This window comes from Prionailurus viverrinus, chromosome D3 (assembly GCF_022837055.1).
Source record: "Prionailurus viverrinus isolate Anna chromosome D3, UM_Priviv_1.0, whole genome shotgun sequence".
In the NCBI taxonomy this organism is placed as follows: domain Eukaryota; kingdom Metazoa; phylum Chordata; class Mammalia; order Carnivora; family Felidae; genus Prionailurus; species Prionailurus viverrinus.
In genome coordinates this window covers 74,829,344-74,848,623 of record NC_062572.1, presented here as the reverse complement: position 1 = coordinate 74,848,623, position 19,280 = coordinate 74,829,344, and the positions used below count along the sequence as shown (strand labels likewise).

The 19,280-nt window shown below is 39.8% G+C and overlaps 2 protein-coding genes across 5 annotated transcripts in view; both read right to left on the bottom strand.

Annotated features, from left to right (window-relative positions):
• Positions 1-578: 578 nt before the first annotated feature.
• Positions 579-17,409, bottom strand: LOC125148706 (conglutin alpha 3-like). The gene is made up of 9 exons (XM_047826717.1): positions 17,397-17,409; positions 13,630-13,634; positions 12,909-12,919; positions 8,677-8,907; positions 7,549-7,702; positions 5,801-5,910; positions 4,915-5,028; positions 3,309-3,455; positions 579-2,435 (listed from the first exon to the last, which is right to left on the bottom strand). The coding sequence occupies exons 4-9, from the start codon at positions 8,707-8,709 to the stop codon at positions 2,301-2,303; spliced, it is 693 nt and encodes a 230-aa protein (XP_047682673.1). The 5' UTR covers positions 8,710-8,907; positions 12,909-12,919; positions 13,630-13,634; positions 17,397-17,409; the 3' UTR covers positions 579-2,300.
• CD3H18orf54 (chromosome D3 C18orf54 homolog) overlaps positions 12,795-19,280 on the bottom strand; it is a 50,279-nt gene continuing 43,793 nt past the window's right edge. For all 4 annotated transcript variants that reach the window (XM_047826712.1, XM_047826715.1, XM_047826713.1 and 1 more), the window contains 2 exons: positions 14,346-14,453; positions 12,795-12,925 (listed from right to left, as the gene is read on the bottom strand). In XM_047826712.1, coding sequence (XP_047682668.1) covers positions 14,363-14,453 — 91 coding nt within the window. In that variant the 3' untranslated portion in view covers positions 12,795-12,925; positions 14,346-14,362. The remainder of the gene's footprint in view (positions 12,926-14,345; positions 14,454-19,280) is intronic.

Below are 19,280 nucleotides of genomic sequence, written 5' to 3'. Positions count from 1 at the left end.
GTGAGAGTATGAACAAAGAAACTTTTTATAATTACCTTTCACTATTTAGAAGCAATAAGGAACATTTGGGGTTGTTTACCTAACCTGTAGTTCCTCTATTCAAAATAATTCATTCTATTCAGTTATTCAAAGTGCTGTTAAAAAGAAAGTTCTTTTGAAAGATTTTTTAAAACAGCAAAGAACAATTCATGCCATTTCAAATGAACCTACTGTGTCTATAATAGACTATATATATAAAATGGTTAAAGGTGAGTTTGGTTTTAAAAGAAGTATTCAAAGGTCTGGGGTTTGCCTGAATGATGCCAAATAATCAGTCTGATCTAGCAATTCACTCTTTAATCTACTGATTTGATAATAAAGTTGATATACCAAAAAGCCTAAAAGCACTTGAGTATAAATGGATTAAGTTACCCTAGAGAATAAAATGGTATAACTAGAAATCAGCATCCCAAGGAGGGATGAAGGACTGAAATGAGAGCAACAAAATAGAAGAACACATCCCCCCATAAAATAACATACCAACAATATTCCAACTGAATTGTCTCATTACATTATCTTTATTTTTAAGATTTTTCTTTTTTAAATACACAGTGGACTAGATTCCTAAGTCATATTTCAAGGATGCATACAGGGAATCCAAAAATGCTTCAAATACATAATCCATAAAGAACAGATTTCATTCAAAATTACAATGACAAAAGAATACACAAAGACGCATAAAATCTTTATTAAATAATACTTCCTGACATAGGAAAATGGATTATAAGCTGGTTTATAGTATATAAAAAAAGTTCCTAAAGTCAAACAAAATTTGCAGATAAAATCTGTCTACACACATTGCTGTTTACCTTTCTGACTATTTCCTCTCTATCTGGACATCCTTCTTCCATATACCTAATGCCTGGTGCTGTTCCCTGAATCTTCTCAACCATGTTCCTCCACCTGGCTGGAGACCCATTCTCTATAAAGTCTTTTCAAGACAACATCGCCATCACAAACCTCCCATTGTTACCACGCTTTGATCTTGGCTGGATCACCCAGTAAAGCGCAATAAGGTAATACACAGTAGTTCTAAGCGATAACAGGGCTTTTGTTATCTGATTAGGTACTTTATGTAGATGGCTACTTCCTCATGCTAAAAGTGAGCCATTTCTGATTCTCACTGAATTCTGTACTTGTAGTCAACAGAACTAGCAATCCAGACAGACAGAAAGAGAAATAGAAACAGAGACAAAGAGAGAAAGGAACATATATATTCTTTTTAGTCTGGGAACAAATATCTTAAAATATCTAAAAATCCCATTAGGTATCAAGGGAATATTTGAAGGTGGGTGATGGTCAAAAGCATTAAAAATCAGCTATATTGACTTGAGGATTTTATATAGGGTAGCCCAGAACTAATGGCTGTACCCAAGCACAATGCAGGGACTAAATACCTGCTAAAATAAATTGTAAACAAAAACCAGCACAGGTTAGATCTGAACAAATTCTTTTCCACTTAAGACAATGACCCCCAACTTAGAGACCACCAGCTTCCAAGTGATGACAAATGGTTCTTGAATCCACACACATAGCCAGCATGGCCTATGGACTAAATAAACCACATGCTTCTCAAATATAGGGATGACTACTCCTCAGATGTAAATAGTTGATGATGTGATTAATGAAATCCAATATATTCAAAGAAGGTACTGAACTCATTATTACTTTATCACTGAATATTTTCTTGGCTAATATGCAGTAAGTATACAACCAAATGAGTGAGCCCTTGAAAATTTTGCCATTATAAAAAGTATCTTCAAACCAACAGAAGGGTTAGGAATCCCCAGCGTTGGGCTCTATACAGAACTCTCCAGACAAAGTTTGAGGTACCTGGGTTCCAGCACCTCAATATATACATACACAGGCTGACTTCCTTTCACAGTGATGAATGACAAAAATACATGCAGTGTAGTAAGATTTACTGATAGGCATAAAAAAATGGATTTTCATTTAGAGTAATAAAATTTAAGTAACACAAGGAAAATAAATAAATATATACACACATACAAAAATCCATAAAAAAATAGATTAATTTAGGATCTTCTCCATAGATCTGCCAATCTATGCAGAGTATACTGAAATGCACCCTTAGCATACACAGCCTATAATCACTAAGCTAAATTAGCCCACAGGGCTGTTTTGCACCTGCTTTCCCATTTCTACTCTGTACAGAGCTCTAGGTTCATTAGCAAAGTGGTCCTTTAAAAACAACAATAACAAATGAAGAAGGAAGGATAGATATGAACTCATCAGCAAATCTAAGGCAGGTTGATTGCCTGGTCCTCCTCAAATTTGGGGATCTTCTTAAACTCACTTTGCTTCTTGAAAAAAAGCTGGGCCAGGATGTGGTCTGCTGTGGCCTGGAGATAATCGTCCATGTCCAGGGTTTGCAACTGGCAGTGGAAACCAAAACAAGATGCATCAGCGCCAAAGTACTAAGATTCCTACAAACATCTTAACAGCCATCAAGGCACTTGCAAGACAGCAGGATACTTGGCTTTGTAACTCTCCACAGCTATGAATTCCTGTGAATGGTCATCTGTATGCCTGTCTTCCCTTGGCATGGGGAGCTCACCTTTTCAATTCTGAGAAAACGGAAAGTGTGACTGATGGTGGAGGCGCTGAGGCATCGCCTTTGGAAGGGCTGTCTGTCCTACTAAAAGGTAGTTCCCTTTGATGAGGGAAGACCTTGTCTTCCTGTGAGCAAGGACTGGTAACAGAAGGGCTTCTCAGAGCTCCAGCAGCACATGACAGAGAACTTTGCTGCCTAATAAGTGGTCCTCGTGCTCTACAGCCAGACACAGGCTCTCTCCACTGGATTGATAATCTCTGCCTATCTGGCCTGGCTGTCCAGTCAGCTGGGTCTGACGACCTGTCCTTGTTCCCTCTTTCACTCTCTTTCCTCTCTTTCACTACCTCTCTTTTTCAGTCAGCCTCTCTTGATTTGTTCCTCTATGTTTGTCTCACTGTGTGTTTCTGTCTCTCTCTGTATCTATGTGTGTTTTTTTCTAAGTTGGTTCAGAGCATGGGAATTAGGAGAAAATTCTAGAATTGTAGAATTATTAGAAATACTAGATCCCTTTATAACCAAATGAGATTATTTGATTCTCCTTCTCTTGACATACAGATTCTACCAGTTCATTCATTCATTCATTCATTCAGCTCACATTTACTGAGGCTCCCCTGTGGTCCAGACACTGTGTTAAGCAGGATATTCTGCACATCATTGGCACTCAGCAATCTCTCTTAAACTGCCTTAAACTCACCTGGTCTCCAGTGCTGAAGGCAAGAATAAGAAGCAAATCCTCATCACATGCGCTCTTAATGTAATGCTGAGTTCCCATGGGGAAAAATACCACATCTCCAATGTGAACATTAAACTCTGTGATACCCTGAGTGTTAATAACGCCAACCTAAAGAGAAGGGAAAAAACGGGGTTGAAGTTAAGCAAATAAAATCAAATATTCATAAAGGAGAAGTATTAATAACGAAGAACAGATGAATAAAAATACTACTTAGTGAGGGTAAATGGCAGAAAATGGAGGCCATCTCTCACATAAAATCTGTTTCTGAGACAGTCCCACAGAAGTCAAAAGATACTCTATTGTAGTAAATGTTCCTCAACATGCATTAGTGAGTTCAATACTGTGGAACATCATGCAAAAAGAGCACCGGTCACTATGTTCTAATTAAAGGTTATAAATTACTTTCCCTAATCAGGCAGAGGATTTACATTTCAGGGTTCTACTGCCCCCCTCATGCCCTTCTTCCTCCCTGGTTGGGAAAACTCATCCTTCTGGGAGAGCAGCAGCCTAACAGTCTTCCTTAAAAGAGACACTAAAGGAGCACACAGGGGTGCCAGGGTGGCCCAGCTGGTTAAGTGTCTGACTTCAGCTCAGGTCATGATCTCAAGGTCCATAAGTTTGAGCCCCACATCGGGCTCTGTGCTGACAGCTCAGAGCCTGGAGCCTGCTTCAGAGTCTGAGTCTCCCTCTCTCTCTGCCCCTCCCCTGCTCTCTCTCTCTCTCTCTCTCTCATAAATAAAGATTAAAAAAAAAAAAGATTTGATTTAAAGGAGCACACAAATGCACACCTGTGAGCCTATAACAACACCAAAAATAAAATCTGATCCTTGAAATACAATTTGTGAGAGATTACAAAGCCCATTTCCAGTTTATTAAAGCCTTCACCTCTAAAAACATAAAACTTTTGCTATGGATGAAATAATAAGTGTGTTTCAGTCTGGTTTGGTTCTTTCTGTCAGGATTGAGACAGGTACAAGCCAGAAGCCCACCTGACTCACGTAAGCTGGCATAGAAGCCCTGCCATTAAGTCCCTACTGTAACACGCTACTCACTGTGACTTTCCTTATGGTAACCATGTGATTGATCACCCAAACCAAGACTCTCTGAAGAGTCAGCAGTCTCACCAAGATAAGTGTACATCAGAAGGATCTTGCATAAACAAGGTTACATGGCTGCCCTAGTGACGCTCCACACACCTCCCCAGCCATCACCACTCACATTACACTGAGAGGCAAACAGCTCTTTTGTATTCCCCAAAGGGCAGCACGTTAAACCTTGCATTACCTAAAAATGCAAAACCCTGAGAATGTAAAATGTTCCAGACCCTTCACCATAAGTAATAACCTCTGTATCACTTCTGAATGTTCTTAGCCTCTTCTCACGCCAATGTCAAAGTTGGAAGCTAGCTAGTAGGACCTGCATGGTATCTTCTGAGGAAACTGTGCCCAGAAAGCTGCTAGCACCAAGTCTTTCAATGTTACCAACAACTGAACCAAAGAAAAACCTCGTGTTTCCTTCTTTCTGAACTCAAAAGGAAAGTTCGAAAAAGTGTTCGCAGTGAAATTACCTTAGCACATCCACTTATTACATATCCCATTTCATTTGCATTAAAATGAAAATGTGGCTGTCGTAATCCATTGTTATAAATTCTGAGTGTACTCAAAGTGAGGGCATTTTGATGCTTGAAAAAGAAAAAAAGAATTAAATCCAGTTATTCAGCAAATATCCTACTCAGCAACTTAACCATTCACATAATCATAACTAATCCTAAATGCAGCCCTCACTCTGAACACAGGATTTTTTATGTCCTTTACATTTATTATGTCACAATCTCATAAGGTTGGCAGTATTATCCCCCACCTTTTTTGCAGGAGACAAAAGTGAAATGTAGATTAGCTGTGATTTACTTAGGGTCAGCAGTGGTGGGACTGGATTAGAATCAGGGAACTTGTGGGTCACTATGCAAGGCAGTGGGTTGAGCATTTAAAAACAAATCAAAGAGAAATCTCACAAGCATCCAGTCCTTTGATTAATGTAACCATCCATGCCGAGAAGTTAAGCTCCCAAATCCACATTGAGGCCTCAATTAATAGTTTCCATTAATCAAATCAGCCAATGTTTGACTAGATGTTTCTTCTTCCTTTTTTCCAAGAGAAGGCTGAATCCAATCTAAATTTCATATTTAATCCATCATCAAAATTTTTTTTTTCTCAGGGCCCCTGGGTCGCTCAGTATGTTAAGTGTCTGATTCTTGATTTGTGCTCAGGTCATGATCTCACTGTTCATAGCATTGAGCCTCGTGTTGGGGCTCACTGAGAGCACAGGGCCTGCTTGGTATTCTCTCTCTCTCTCTTTCTCTCTGTCCTTCCCCTGGCTTGTATATTCTTGTTCTCTCGTGTTCTCTCTCTCAAAAATAAATAAATAAACATTTAAAAAAAAATTTCCTCAATTACCTGATTCAGGAATTCACTAAAAATTTGTTCATGGCTGCTTAGTTCACTTGCATTTTTCCAGTATTGTGCCAGTTGTATTATTCCTCCTGGAAATCTATATTCTTTTGAGCCTGAGTCAGATGAAGTTGAAAAAACAAAGATAAAATACTTCAAAATGGTACTACAGAAGGAGAGTCAAATGTAGTCCCACTAAGGTACTTAAGCTCTTCTACAGTCACAGAAAACATGGTAGGAATTGTTACCATCAGACCCTATGTGCCCCTAAGATATTGATCTGATACGTACCTAATACATCAGATACTATCCTACCTTCCAAGCTCTCCTGAAATTTTGAACAGACTGTTCAACTCAGGGGACCTTGCTAAAGAACTCGACAGTCATCCTACATATCAATTTCTATCTCGCCCTCTAGGTCCCATCAGCCCTACCTCTTTAAATTCTCTTGCTTCATAACAATTATCTCCCCAAAACTGTCACAGTGTGGGCCACCATCTTCCCTCACCTGAGGGACATCAAGAGCCTCCTGACTCATCTCCCTGCCTCTTATCTGGTCCCTTCCAATCTATTCTCCACAATTCAGCTAGACTGACCATCACTTCAAAAAGCCAACACTAACTCAAAAAGATATCTGTATCCCCATATTCACCACAGTATTATTTACAATAGCCAAGATATGGAAACAACCTAAGAGTCCATCAATGGATGAATGGATAAAAGAAGATGTGGTACATATATACAATGGAATATTATTTAGCCATAAAAAAGAATGAGATCTTGCCATTTGGGACAACATGGATGAACCCTGAGGCCATCATGTCAAGGAAAATAAGTCAGACAGAGAAAGACAAATACCATATGATCTCATTTATAGGTGGACTCTAAAAACAAAAAACAAGCTCATAGATAAAGAGAACACATTGGTGGTTGCCAGAGGCAGGAACTAAGGTGCCTGCAAAATGGGTGAAAGGAGTCAAAAGGTACAAACTTCTAATCATAAAATAAATAAGTCATGAGGATGTTATATACAGTATGGCAACTATAATTAATAATACTATGTTATATATTTGAAAGTTGCTAAGATCCTAAAAGTTCTCATTGCAATAAAAAGAATTCTGTAACTATGTATGGTGACTGAGGTTAACTAGATTCATGTAGTGATCATTTCTCAATGATACCGAGTCATTATGTGGAACACATGAAACTAATATCATGTTTTATGTCAATTAACTTCAACGAAATAAACAAAATAATTTTAAAAACTAAATACAAGGGTTGCCTGGGGTGGCTCAGTCAGTTGAGCATCCGAGTTTTGATCTCAATGAAATAAAAATAAAAAATAAATACAAAACCTAATTGTATTTAAAATCTATTTAAATAGATTTTAAACTATTTAAAACAGTCCTATTTAAAATCTCTAATTCCTCCTCTTTTCCACCAAGATAAAGTATAGACTCATTGTTGTGGTTTCTAAAACCTGCATTCTTAGACCCCTTCCTCTCTTGTCAGCCTCTTCTCCCGAGACACCTCCAGCCCCAACATATACCCCTTACACTTCGAAGTCTTGTATGACATTCTCTTTTGCTTCTAATCCTTTTCTCTCATTTCCTACTCTGTAGAGAAATGTGTTTTTTCAAACTCCTCTTGACTGTGACCAAGTGTAAAATAAAAGCATGCTATATCCAATACACCTATATAATCACATATATAAACCGTTAACTGAAAAGGCTTCACAAAATAACATACTATACCTTTAAGGTCATAAAAATATTTCCACACAAGACTATCTGGAGACTGGACATAACTAGGATTTATAACCAGCTCTGCCAAGTTGGGAGGAAGGTTGACCCCCTGATCCTCTTTTTGCTTATGGAATGTTCTAATGAAATTAATTCCACCTTCAGGCTGAAACACATAAAAAATCATGTAAGATATTGGTGAAACATTCTACAAATTTTAGTAATGGAAGGGTGGGTAGCCGAGGATAGGGTAGCATCAGCACAAGTGTGGTTTTCAGTGGCCCATGACCTCAATTCACCTAAGGCTTGTGATATTTATGAAAATCTTCTGAGTTTTCAAGGCACTTTGGCTTTAAATGTGTTGGTGTTTTTTTGTTTTGTTTTGTTTTGTTTTGTTTTGTTTTGTTTTGTTTTGTTTTGTTTTGTTTTGTGTGTGTGTTGGTGTTTTATAATCCTTATAACGCCTACAAAAATATACTCTGGTACTCATACTTACCAATACTCTCCTAATAACTCATTTTTTTTCCACTTCTCCCTGTAACATCAGATCCAGGATCTACTGTGAGATAAATCTCAAACCCTCACTAGACAGACTTCTAAATTTACCACAGAACCCCTTCCAGTTGCCACTCACAGGCCATCGCCAGTTCTTCTGATCACCCATTTGTATTGTCAGCATCTACATCTGGCCCTCTCCCTCTACACCCAGCAGGATGCACAGTCCCTCCATGATCATGTAACTATTTAGAGAGACCAAAAGTAGCTTCCCTTCAGGAAAACTATGGGCTTCTCTGCATTAGGTTAGGAAAACACAATTACATCATCCGTAGCCAACTTTTCCCTGGAGGAGCTTATAGCTTTTCAGGGATGTAAATTATAGTAATTTTTATTAATGCTATCAAAACTATTTGGCCAATTCAGTATAGTTTCCTACAGAAGTCCTTCATAAAGGAAAGTAAAAGGTAACTCAACTTCAACACGTTTTATGTCTTTAGCAGGAACTCAAGTTATGCTCCTGAGTCTATTAGCCAACTCCTACCCTACTGACTGCCACCCTAGAAACACAAGTACTCCTGCTTTCTTTGTGCCTATGTAAGGCATACCCTCGTGCAGGGATTTGTTTCCAGCAGTGGTACAGACCTTAAGTGACCTGGAAGCAATGTCTTCAGGCATCAAAAAAAACACATCATCAACATCCAGCGTCTGAAGTTCATCATGTGTGGAAAAGAAGAGCAAGAAAAAGCAGTCTTCATCCCCCACATTCTTTATCCAGTGCAGAGTATTCTGAGGGAAGAAGATCACTTGGCCAGCTGTAACATTGTACGTGGTAACTACACCACCATCGTCAACCACCCCAATCCATGCCGTCCCCTGAAACATAAACAGAAAGTACATGCAACATCACTTTAGAGGAAAGTCTCTCAAACTTTTTTCATTACCTCTCTTATCAGATCACATTATAGTCTTCTTTTACTAATCAATTACCACCCTATGACCCCATGAAATTTTAACACTACAGATGCAGTAAATCTGTAAACTGTACGTACATACTGCGTATGTGGTATACACATATTTGTGCTTTGTACATAAAAAGAGTAAGTTTTTTTTCACCTTCCAAGGACCAGCTTTTGCCCCCTTGGGGGTAATATAGCCCCCATTGAGAATTGGGAGTTCTAAGTTCATGCTTCAGAGTTTGAAAAGACTTCCAAGCACATGGATGTTCACAAGTGGTCACAGTGACATGCATGTACATTATGCATATGGATGCAAGTGAATTTTCTAGATAAAAGGTCTATATACAATTTTAACAATAATACTGATAGCAATAACACAGTGCTTTTACTGTGTGTCGGATATTCTTCTCAGCACTTTATCTGGCTTACCTCCATTGTTCCTTGTATCAACCCTATAAAGCAAATACCATTATTATTCTCACTTTATAGATGAGAAACTGAATCTGGACAGAATGTACAATTTCCTCAAGGTTCCTCAGCCAGTCAATGGCAAAGCTGGGATTAAGACGTAAGCAGTCCAGCTCCAAAGTCTACACTTCTTTAAATTGTGGTAAGAACACTTAACGTGAGACCTACCCTCTTAAGTTTTTAAGTGCTCAATACAGTACTGTTACTGACAGGCACAATGTTGTAAAGAAGATCCCTAAAACTTAATTATCTAGCCAAGATATCTAGAAGAAGAGACTAGAGTGATAGTTGCCAGAGGCTGGGGGTGGGGCCAGAAGTCTACACTCTTAATCCATATGACACCATACTTCGATTCCACTTACACAAAATCCTTTTTCTCATTCTCTAATCATTTCCCCAGCATTATGTTGCCAAGTAAGTAGAGAAGGTAACATTATTTCTTCCAGAGTTTTACCAGAAACTCCTGGTCATTAGGGAAGCATCCACAAGCAGTCTTTACTGTGTCTGCACAGACATGTACAACATGTTCCAGACGGGTATTAAAGATGTGGGGGAAAGGTGAACCTCTAAAGAGCTCTCTCCAGGTCTACAGGTGGAGAATAGTAGAAGCGTGTATCTAGTCACATCACGGAACCAACTACTCCAGGCACAGAGACAGCACAGTGGCCGATGGGACACACACCGCAGGGCCATGCACACTGGCCACCCCGCTGCACAGCTCCTCTCAGGGCCACTCCTCCCAAGGTTTTTGTGAAAACACTCAGAAACAAAAGCAACTTCCATGGGTGGCTACACAGTAGAGGGACTTCCTTCACATCCTACTGACTGGTTCCTTACCATGTGAGTGATTGGTCCTACCATTTTGCTGGGACCTAAACAATATTCTAGCCCAAACTTATTTCCTATGGAGTTGAATTCTTTTTGTATTTTTGTAATTAAGATATAATTGACTTACATTTTATTAGTTTCAGGTACACAACATAAAGATTTGATACTTACAGATATTGTGAAATGATCACCACCAGGCTAGTTGTAACATCCATCACCCTCATTAGACTTTCATCTTATGATGGGAACTTTTAAGATCTACTCTCTAAGCAACTTCCAAATTTACAATACAGTGTTATTAACTACAGTCACCATACTATATATTACATCCCGTGACTTACTAATTTTATAACTGGAAGTTTGTACCTTTTGGCCGCCTTCTAGCCCACAGGTAGAAGCTCAGATTATAAACTTTCTCTGGGCTTCCAGAACAGCAGCCCCAGACTGAGCTGGAGTCCAGGACTGTTATTCACCAGAACATGTTCCACATTAATCTCCCTAGCTTGGGGTTTGTTTTTCAGGGTCCCCTTGCATCTATCCGCCTCTCCTTCTTCCTACCACACTGCCACTACTCAGCCAAAGCCACGGAAACTAGCCTTTTGGAGACTGTTCTCTTTTACATATTTGGGATGTGTGGAAAAAAGACAAGAAGTCAGAAGACATGGATTTTGTCCCAGGCCAGCCAATAACTACAGTTTATCTTCAGAAAACTTAATCTATCTGAGCCTCTGTTCTCTCATAAGAAGTAAGAAGTGTTTGATCTCAGGGGCACCTGGGTGGCTCAGTCGGTTAAGCGTCCAACTTCGTCTCAGGTCATAATCTTGCAGTTCGTGGGTTCGAGCCCCGCATCAGGCTCTGTGCTGAGAGTTTGGAACCTGGAGCCTGCTTCAGATTCTGTGTCTCCCTCTCTCTGCCCCTCTGCCACTGACACTCTCTTTCTCAAAAATAAACAAACATAAAAAAATTTTTTTTCTTTTTAAAAGAAGTGTTTGGTCTCAGATGCAACTCTAATCTCTCTTTCTGTTATAAATTCTAAACCTGAATGAATTATCATGTATAAAAAAGGAGTTTTATGAACAACGGAAATGTGTCCCGTAAGACTGTCTGATCTATTAGGAAGATCAGCAGGGCAGGACCAAACTCTGAAAGTGACATGAACACTTAGTCACTACAGTTTCCCCAGTGTTTGGAATACAGAAAGCAACAATACACACGTTTCAGAATTCATGAATTATTTGCAATTCAAGGGAGAACACACATTTTACCTCCAGCTCTATCTCACTTGACTTCCAGACAATTCTACAAAGTGTGAACCACAAAAGGACATCCAATTGGCCTGATCTTAGGGACTCCAGGCTGAAAATCAGCAATCCGCTTTTTTCTTTAGAAGAAAGCTGCCGTCTCTTTGATCATTAGATCAGAGCTACCAGTTTTAGCTTTGGCTCAAAGGATGGAACAGTGATCTCATTTTAACAACAGCAGATGAAAAATGATTGGATACTGAAGAAAAGTTCAAAGTGATGCCAAGAATAATTACAACAAACAGGTTAATGCTTGAAGGCACTGCTAACTGATCTAACTGAACACACAGCCAAAGCCTGGATGCTGTCTGTCATGGAGTTAAGAAGGCTCTGCAACCACGAAAATAATAGCTTGAGGACACAGAGCTTAAATACTCGGGTGCAGCATGCCGGGCAAGCTGGTTGTACCTGTGCAAGATAGCCGTGTTCGTTAGCATTGAAGTGCCAGTGAGGGGCCCGGAGGCCATTGCTTTTTATCCTCAGGGTCCCCAGAGTCATGTGTGATCTCTGACTGTTCAAGCTGCTGCCAAAAGCCTCTTCTTCGATGCTGAGATAGTCTTTGACATCGTTCCTATACCGGGCCCACTGGATTGCACCACCGGGGAATTCAAACACCTGAAAAGGCACGAGCAAACAGCCATCAACACGGAGGCCATCTCCCACGGAACACGAGGCCTCTGTGGTGTACAGAGTAAGAGGGAGGCAAAACAGAAAAGGCAGTGGTGGTGAGGCAAATACTGGAGCCCCAGAAGGGAAGAGGACGAATGGGTCTGCAAGACTTGGGGGATGACAGCAGTGGCTTCCAGGGCTGTCAGTCTAGTCCCTGTGAGACATGAAAAGAACACCTGTCTTGACAAGAGAATCGAAGCTTCGCATGTGTCTATCTGCAGTTCTCCCCTCCCGCCCGACATAGAGCTGTATCTACCACAAAAATTCTCTGCCTCGAGCCCATCAACCCAACTCCTATGCTTCTTGCTGCCCACCTCCCCTCAGTTAGACGGCCCCCCACTGGTTCCTTCCAATGAGGAGGGCACAAAGCTTAGGAAACTCTGTTTTGAAATCCCCTTTACAATAGAGGATTCTTTTTCCTAAATGTATGATTCATACCTTGGACTTAGGTAAATGGTTAAGAAACTGGAATTTTGGATCCACAGCCTTTTGCACTATAGGAGTTGTTTGCAGAGGCCAGGCTTCGAGTCCTAAATGAACTTCTGAATGTGGCTGAGAGTTCTGAGTATAAACCAAGGAAAGTATCAGTACTCCTACTGCGGTGGTGATGGTACAGGCCAAGAGACATACCAGGAAAATGTTCATCAATGACCACTGCCTCTTCTTTTCCTAAGAGAAATTATGAAGCCATTATTCTCTACTCTTGATGCATTAAAAATATTGCCTCCTTTCTTAATTTGGTTTATTTTTTTCTTTTATTTAAAAAAAATGCATGTGTGGAATAAATATACTCAGTAAAATAATACATGTTATAAATAAACACACACACACACACACACACACACACACACACACACATCCCATATACCTTGCTGACACCAAATAAACAAGAAAAAAACTAAACATATGAAAACCCGAGGCACAGAATAAATTCCTAGGAAAGCAAGTAGCCAGTTAAGTTTGTATATCAAATGTATTCCAGCACAGCCAATTAGTCCCTATTTACCAGGTTCTTCACCTGAAAATTAAAGATGTTATAAAGACTATTTTCTGTGAACTTTTTAGTTCCAGAATGTACATATGCATTTACATGTACAGGTAATAAGCATGAGAAAAGTAACATACTAGTAAACAGGTCTGAGAAGTCTCAGCCTCTTTGTCCCTCCCTCCTTCATTTAAATAGCTTCATTAAACCCCTTCCTTCAGTGTATTACCAGTATGAGTCACTAACCCATCTACCAAGTCTGAGCACAATATTTCCATGCATTTCCATGTTACTACTTCCTGGTTTCACATCACAAATATATGCTAAAGCCAACAGTATCATTTCTGTGAGTTAAAATCCACATTACTGAAAGCTGTGAAGAGAACACATACCCTAACATTTGGATCAATTTGCCCTCACTCCTCTGACCACTACAATGGCATTCGTAGGTACTGATGGTCTCCTGTCCACTGTTCTCTGAATTCCTTCTTCTCTGAGCAGGCATATCTTTTTTTTTTTTTTTTTTGACATTTTTTTTTTTTAACGTTTTTTTATTTATTTTTGAGACAGAGAGAGACAGAGCATGAATGGGGGAGGGGCAGAGAGAGAGGAGACACAGAATCAGAAACAGGCTCCAGGCTCTGAGCCATCAGCCCAGAGCCCGATGCGGGGCTCGAACTCCCGGACCGCGAGATCGTGACCTGGCTGAAGTCGGACGCTTAACCGACTGCGCCACCCAGGCGCCCCGAGCAGGCATATCTTTGATTACTAGCAACTCTGACATAGATGTGAGTACATCAACATTCTTAAATGATACACTTCACATAGCATAACCATGTATCAACATATCCAGTTTAACATTGTATCACGACATTATACTGCACCATAAACAACTCTTTATGGAGGCCTGGACCGTTACAGAACTAATGCAGCTGTGAGCTAAGAGTTTATGAGAGAAAGCAAATCAAGAAATGCTCAGAGCAGGAGATGTAACCTTTCCAAAGAGGGTTACTTGAGGAAAGCTGGTCTAAAGAGGGATTCTTTCCTAAGGTCCGCATAAAGGTTGGCGGTGAGCTAATCTCAGGATATAAATCTTCACTTTACCATTCTGAAGATGGTGTTCATCTTCCCCGCAGGCAAAGTATTCTGCATGGCATCTTCATGCATTTCAAATGCTGAGTTGTCCATTCACAGAAACAAGCAACCAATTCACTGAAAAAGAAAAAGGGGAAGAATGTAGCTCTAGCACATGGGGAGATCCCTGAGAGGTGAAGAATGGTAATTCTTAAGGAAGGGAGTCCTTATATACAGCTGAAAGGAAACGAAATAAGGAAGCTGTCTCTTAAACTATAATCTTGGTTAAAAAAAAAAAAAAAAAAAAAAAAAAAAACCTAGAGAGAATTGCCAAATTAGAGTCCAATAAAACACTTCCATTGGTCCTCAACTCTTTGCCCACTGATGACGCATACACAGATAATGATAAATGACATTTATTTCCTTCTCTTGCTACGTGCCAGGCACTGTCCTAAGTGCTTCATACATACATTCTGTGATTTAGTTCTTATAGCAATTCTATCAGGTACCATGAGTCTTCCCATTTTGTGGATGAGGAAACTGAGGCATGGAGAGTGAGTGCAGTAACTGCCCAAAATCATATAGCTAATTTTAATGTCAGAGCAAAGCACCCTTGAAGATTTTTCATGACACTGGTTTTTGGCAGTTTCATGGTGGGTGCTTAGTCTAGTGCAATCTATTTCACCCAAATCAGTCCTGTCTCTAAATAATGGGACTGATTTTTCCATGTGGTTTCTTGAAGAATTTTGTTACAGTTAAATCTTCATTTAAAATTCATTTGCATCATACTTCCTGGTGATGAGTGGTAGCCTGAATAATGCAAAAAACCACTCCTATAATCCACAAAGTAGTCCATCCTTCTTTCCTATCTTCCTATCTGTATTCTTTCAATAAACATGACTGAATGCCTACTATATTCCAGACTGTCTGCCACTCCTGTATAATGGCACGAGGCTTTGGAATAGCTCATAATCTAGCAGGAGAAATGGAAAGTAAACCATTACCAAAGACTGTGCTGTGTTATGCTAGAAGTATGCACAAGACTCTCCTGCAAGGAGAGAGAAGATAGTGATTGTGTCTGATATGGAACTCCTCTGAAGTCATAATTCTGAGCTGAGCCTTGGAGTACCAACACGGCTTCAGCAGAAAGGCACAGTTAATTTCATTCTATTCCATATTTCTAGCTTGTCTATAAGCGGCTCTGCAACATTCCATATCGTAAAAATGTAAACCCTCTCTGGGCCAGGCAGCTCAGGATCCAACAAGGATGAGGGTTGTCATTACGCTCAAGTGATGGAGAGTTGACCCTGTGGCCTTCCTATCACAGCTCATCAAATGTAAGATGCAGCCCTGCGTCATACTAATTTAGCCTTTTCCAGCCAAGAAATGGAAACTGGCACTGATTTTGAAGCCATAAATTATTTAAAACAATTGTTTTAACTGTGGGGCCAGTAAGGTGATGCCATCTTGTTTTCAGGGTACCATAAAACACAATGTTTTCCTGTTGGATTTTCCCTGTGCATTTGTTAGCTAGAATCCATTCCACACCTCAACATCTCTGAAAATGGGTTGTGTCTTGCAATGAGTGCTCCCTAAGACTCAGTGAAAGTTTGCCACTTTCCTTGGTCTTATCGACAAATGGTATACTACATGAAATCTTCAAAGCAAGTTTTACATGATTTTGTATTTTTCTGTTTTTCTTTCTTGGAAGTATGAAAACACAGTCCTCTTTCACCTCTGGGAGCTACACTTAGCATTTATTTAAATGGCAAGACAAGCAAATCATCCACCAAGCTATATGAAAACTCACTTCAGCACTAAATCAGAAATGCTGCGGCCGAATGGGGTCCTTTTGATCTTTGCAGATAAGAAAACGGGGGGCCAGAGAGGGTAAGTATTTTTCCCAAAGTAACACAGTAAGTCACTTGCAGAGCCAAAACAAATGCCCAGCTCTCCCACTTTCAGCAGATTTTCCTATTTCTATTTGCTGCAAGGGAACATCATGCCTTTGATATATGTACACATAGTTCAAGGTGAATTGAAGCAAAACAGTGGAAAGCAGGAATAGTATCAAAATCATGCTAAGACATGTGAATGTTAAGTGGGTGGTGCAGCTCAGAGACCCCTCAGTAGTGGGTATGCTAGCCATTCACACCACCCACAGAAGTGGGGTCATTTCTGCCAGACCAGAAATGCTTGGCAGCCTAGGAAGAAAGTAGGCAGAACTGCAAACTGAACCAGAGTCTGCAAATAGCAGCCAAATCACCAAGCAGTTCTACAAAGAGAAGAACATTAGTGACCCCATTTTTCCAACAGCCCATTTTTTGTAATACACCTAATCCCACATGTAATAATCACTTTTAAACAAGTGCCATACTACTTATATGTGGTGGGCAAAGACAAACATGGGTCAATATCTCAAAATTGGAAATAACAATTAACAAAGACATGCCCCATACTTTTGTTTTGACTTCAAAATGATTAAGCTAGTGTGCCTCCAAACATAAACACCTGCAAATATCTCCTAAGGTTCACTTATGCTGTCAACTATAATACTTGCCCAATTCAAACATGACTAGGAAATGCAAACATTTTTATTCATCAGTGGCCAGGTTTGTACCCAAAAGATTTAACCATCTCGAGGGCACAGGCACTGAGCAGTCAGAACAGGAGTCGTTAGTTGCCATGATCACTAGATGAATGCGTGCTAGGTGAACATCAGCCCTGCCCATAGTTACAACCAGAGCACGAGTTTATAGAGGAATGATGAAGAGTGCACATTCCGGAGCCAGACCACCAAGGTTTGGATCCTAACTCTGCACTTATTAGCTGTGTGACCTGGGGCAAGCCATTTAAACTTGCTGTGCCTCAAGTTCTTCAATCATACATTGGGGTTAGTAATGTTGCCTTCGTAAAAGCGTGAAAGGATTAAACGAGTTAATATACATAAAGCACTTAGCACAGTGCCTGCATACAGTACATACCCAATTAATGTTCGTCTGGTTCCTTTTAATAAGTACAAGTAGACTCACTGTAATACCTATACTTTACCATAGCATAAGGACACTTGAGCTCATAAACCATCTACGAGCCCTCATAATAATTCAAATTACTACATTCCCACCTGTTACCCTGAACAATATATAAATTGTCCTTATTTTTAAAATTAGAGTAAAAAGACCTGCTTACATTAAGCTAGTAGAATTTTAACTAAAACCCCGGTTTTCTTACTGACATTCCAAGGAGCTTCCTATCTGGACCATATCTAAGTACTACAAAGCAGAAGCAATATAATCTTTTATATTCTTTTTTATATTTATATTCTCTTTTAACCCCTTCATCTTCTTCTAATCTACTTAATATTATTTAAACCATGATCACTTTAATTTCCAAACTGGGCAGTGCTGGGAAGAAGGCAGGAATCTTTAATATCTATCAGCAACCATCAGATATCTAACAAAAATCTGGTTGTTTTTTTTTTACTTAAAAAAAATGTTTTTAATGTTTATTTCTTTTTGAGAGAGAGAGACAGAGACAAAGCATGATGGGGGAGGGGCAGAGAGAGAGAGGGAGACACAGAATCTGAAACGGGCTCCAGGTTCTGAGCTGTCAGCACGGAGCCTGATGTGAGGCTCAAACTCTAAGGCGAGATCATGACCTGAGCCGCAGTCGGACGCTTAACCAACTGAGCCACGCAGGCGCCCCACAAAAATCCATTTTTTAATGTAGGAAATAGAAAATCACCATTAAAATATCAAAGTAATAATTGCTGCAGGCAAGATCCCTCAATGGGTGCTAAAATTACTGGTTGAAAGGTTAAGCTAAAAACAGAATATTTGTATATTCCTAAAGTATCTCTCCTAAATACTCGATAATTACACAAAAGGGCAGATTGTGAGTTCAGCGTGGAGAATCCTGGGATGCACCATCCTGGCCAAGTGAATAAGGTTAGCATCATCTGTGATACATGCTGACATCATATACCCTTGGATATGATGCACCAAAAGGGCAGATTATCTCTGGTCTATGGTAGCCGTCCTGGAAATGCATTACCCTCAGTCTAATCACGAGAAAACATAAAACAAACCCAGAGTGACATTTTACATAATTACTGACAGTAATTACTGACTCTTCAAAAGTGGCAAGGTCATAAAAGGCAAGAGACTAAGGAAACATGACAACTAAATGGACTGGATCCTGGAACAGAAAAATGACATTTTGGGGGAAAACTAGTGAAATCTGAATAAGGTCTATAAGTTCAGCTAATAGTATTGTGCCAGCTTTTGAAAGCTGTTCTAAGGTTATGTAGATGTTAACCATTCAGTGAATATCTGCAATGCCAAGGTCTGAAGTGTATGACTATCTTAAAATAAAAAGGAAAAAAGAAGAGGAAAAAGGAAGGAAGGAGGGAGGGCAGGTGGAAGAGAAGAAAGGAGGAGGAGGGAGGGAAGGCAGGAAGGGAGAGGGAGAGAAAGAAAATCCTCAGAAATAACCATTACCTCTTTTCCTGGGCCCAGACTAGTTTATATTTCCCAACATCCTTAGCAGTTAGATGTGGCCATGTAACTGAGTTTTAGTCAATGACATATGAGCAGAAATTCTATTCCAAGCTAATACAAAAAAAACAAAAGAGAGTAAGCCCCCACCATGCCCCCTCTGCCTTTCACCAGCTGGATGCAGAGAGAGCCTGGGGATGGCAAAGCCACGAGAGGGAAGGAGCCTAAGCCCACAGTTCACTGTGTAGACAAAACCCACTTACCAACCAAGAACTCTCATTTCAAATTCTTGCATAAACAAATAATAAAGTTCTGTTCTATTTCACCAGTATACATCTGGGCAGTCTATTTGTTACCACAAACTAAAACAAACATATTTATACCATCTCCAGCCATTATTCTCACTAAGGTTTGCTGCCAGGTTTATTTTTTAAATGTTTATCTCCATTCCAAGGGCTAGGAGCATACG

Excerpts from the sequence above, each read along its gene's own strand:
- LOC125148706 (XM_047826717.1), bottom strand. The coding sequence starts at position 8,709 with ATGCCTGAAGACATTGCTTCCAGGTCACTTAAG. Across the intron at positions 7,703-8,676 it reads TTGCTTCCAGGTCACTTAAG|CCTGAAGGTGGAATTAATTT; the intron begins GTCTGTACCACT and ends TATGTGTTTCAG. Across the intron at positions 5,911-7,548 it reads ATATTTTTATGACCTTAAAG|GCTCAAAAGAATATAGATTT; the intron begins GTATAGTATGTT and ends CATCTGACTCAG.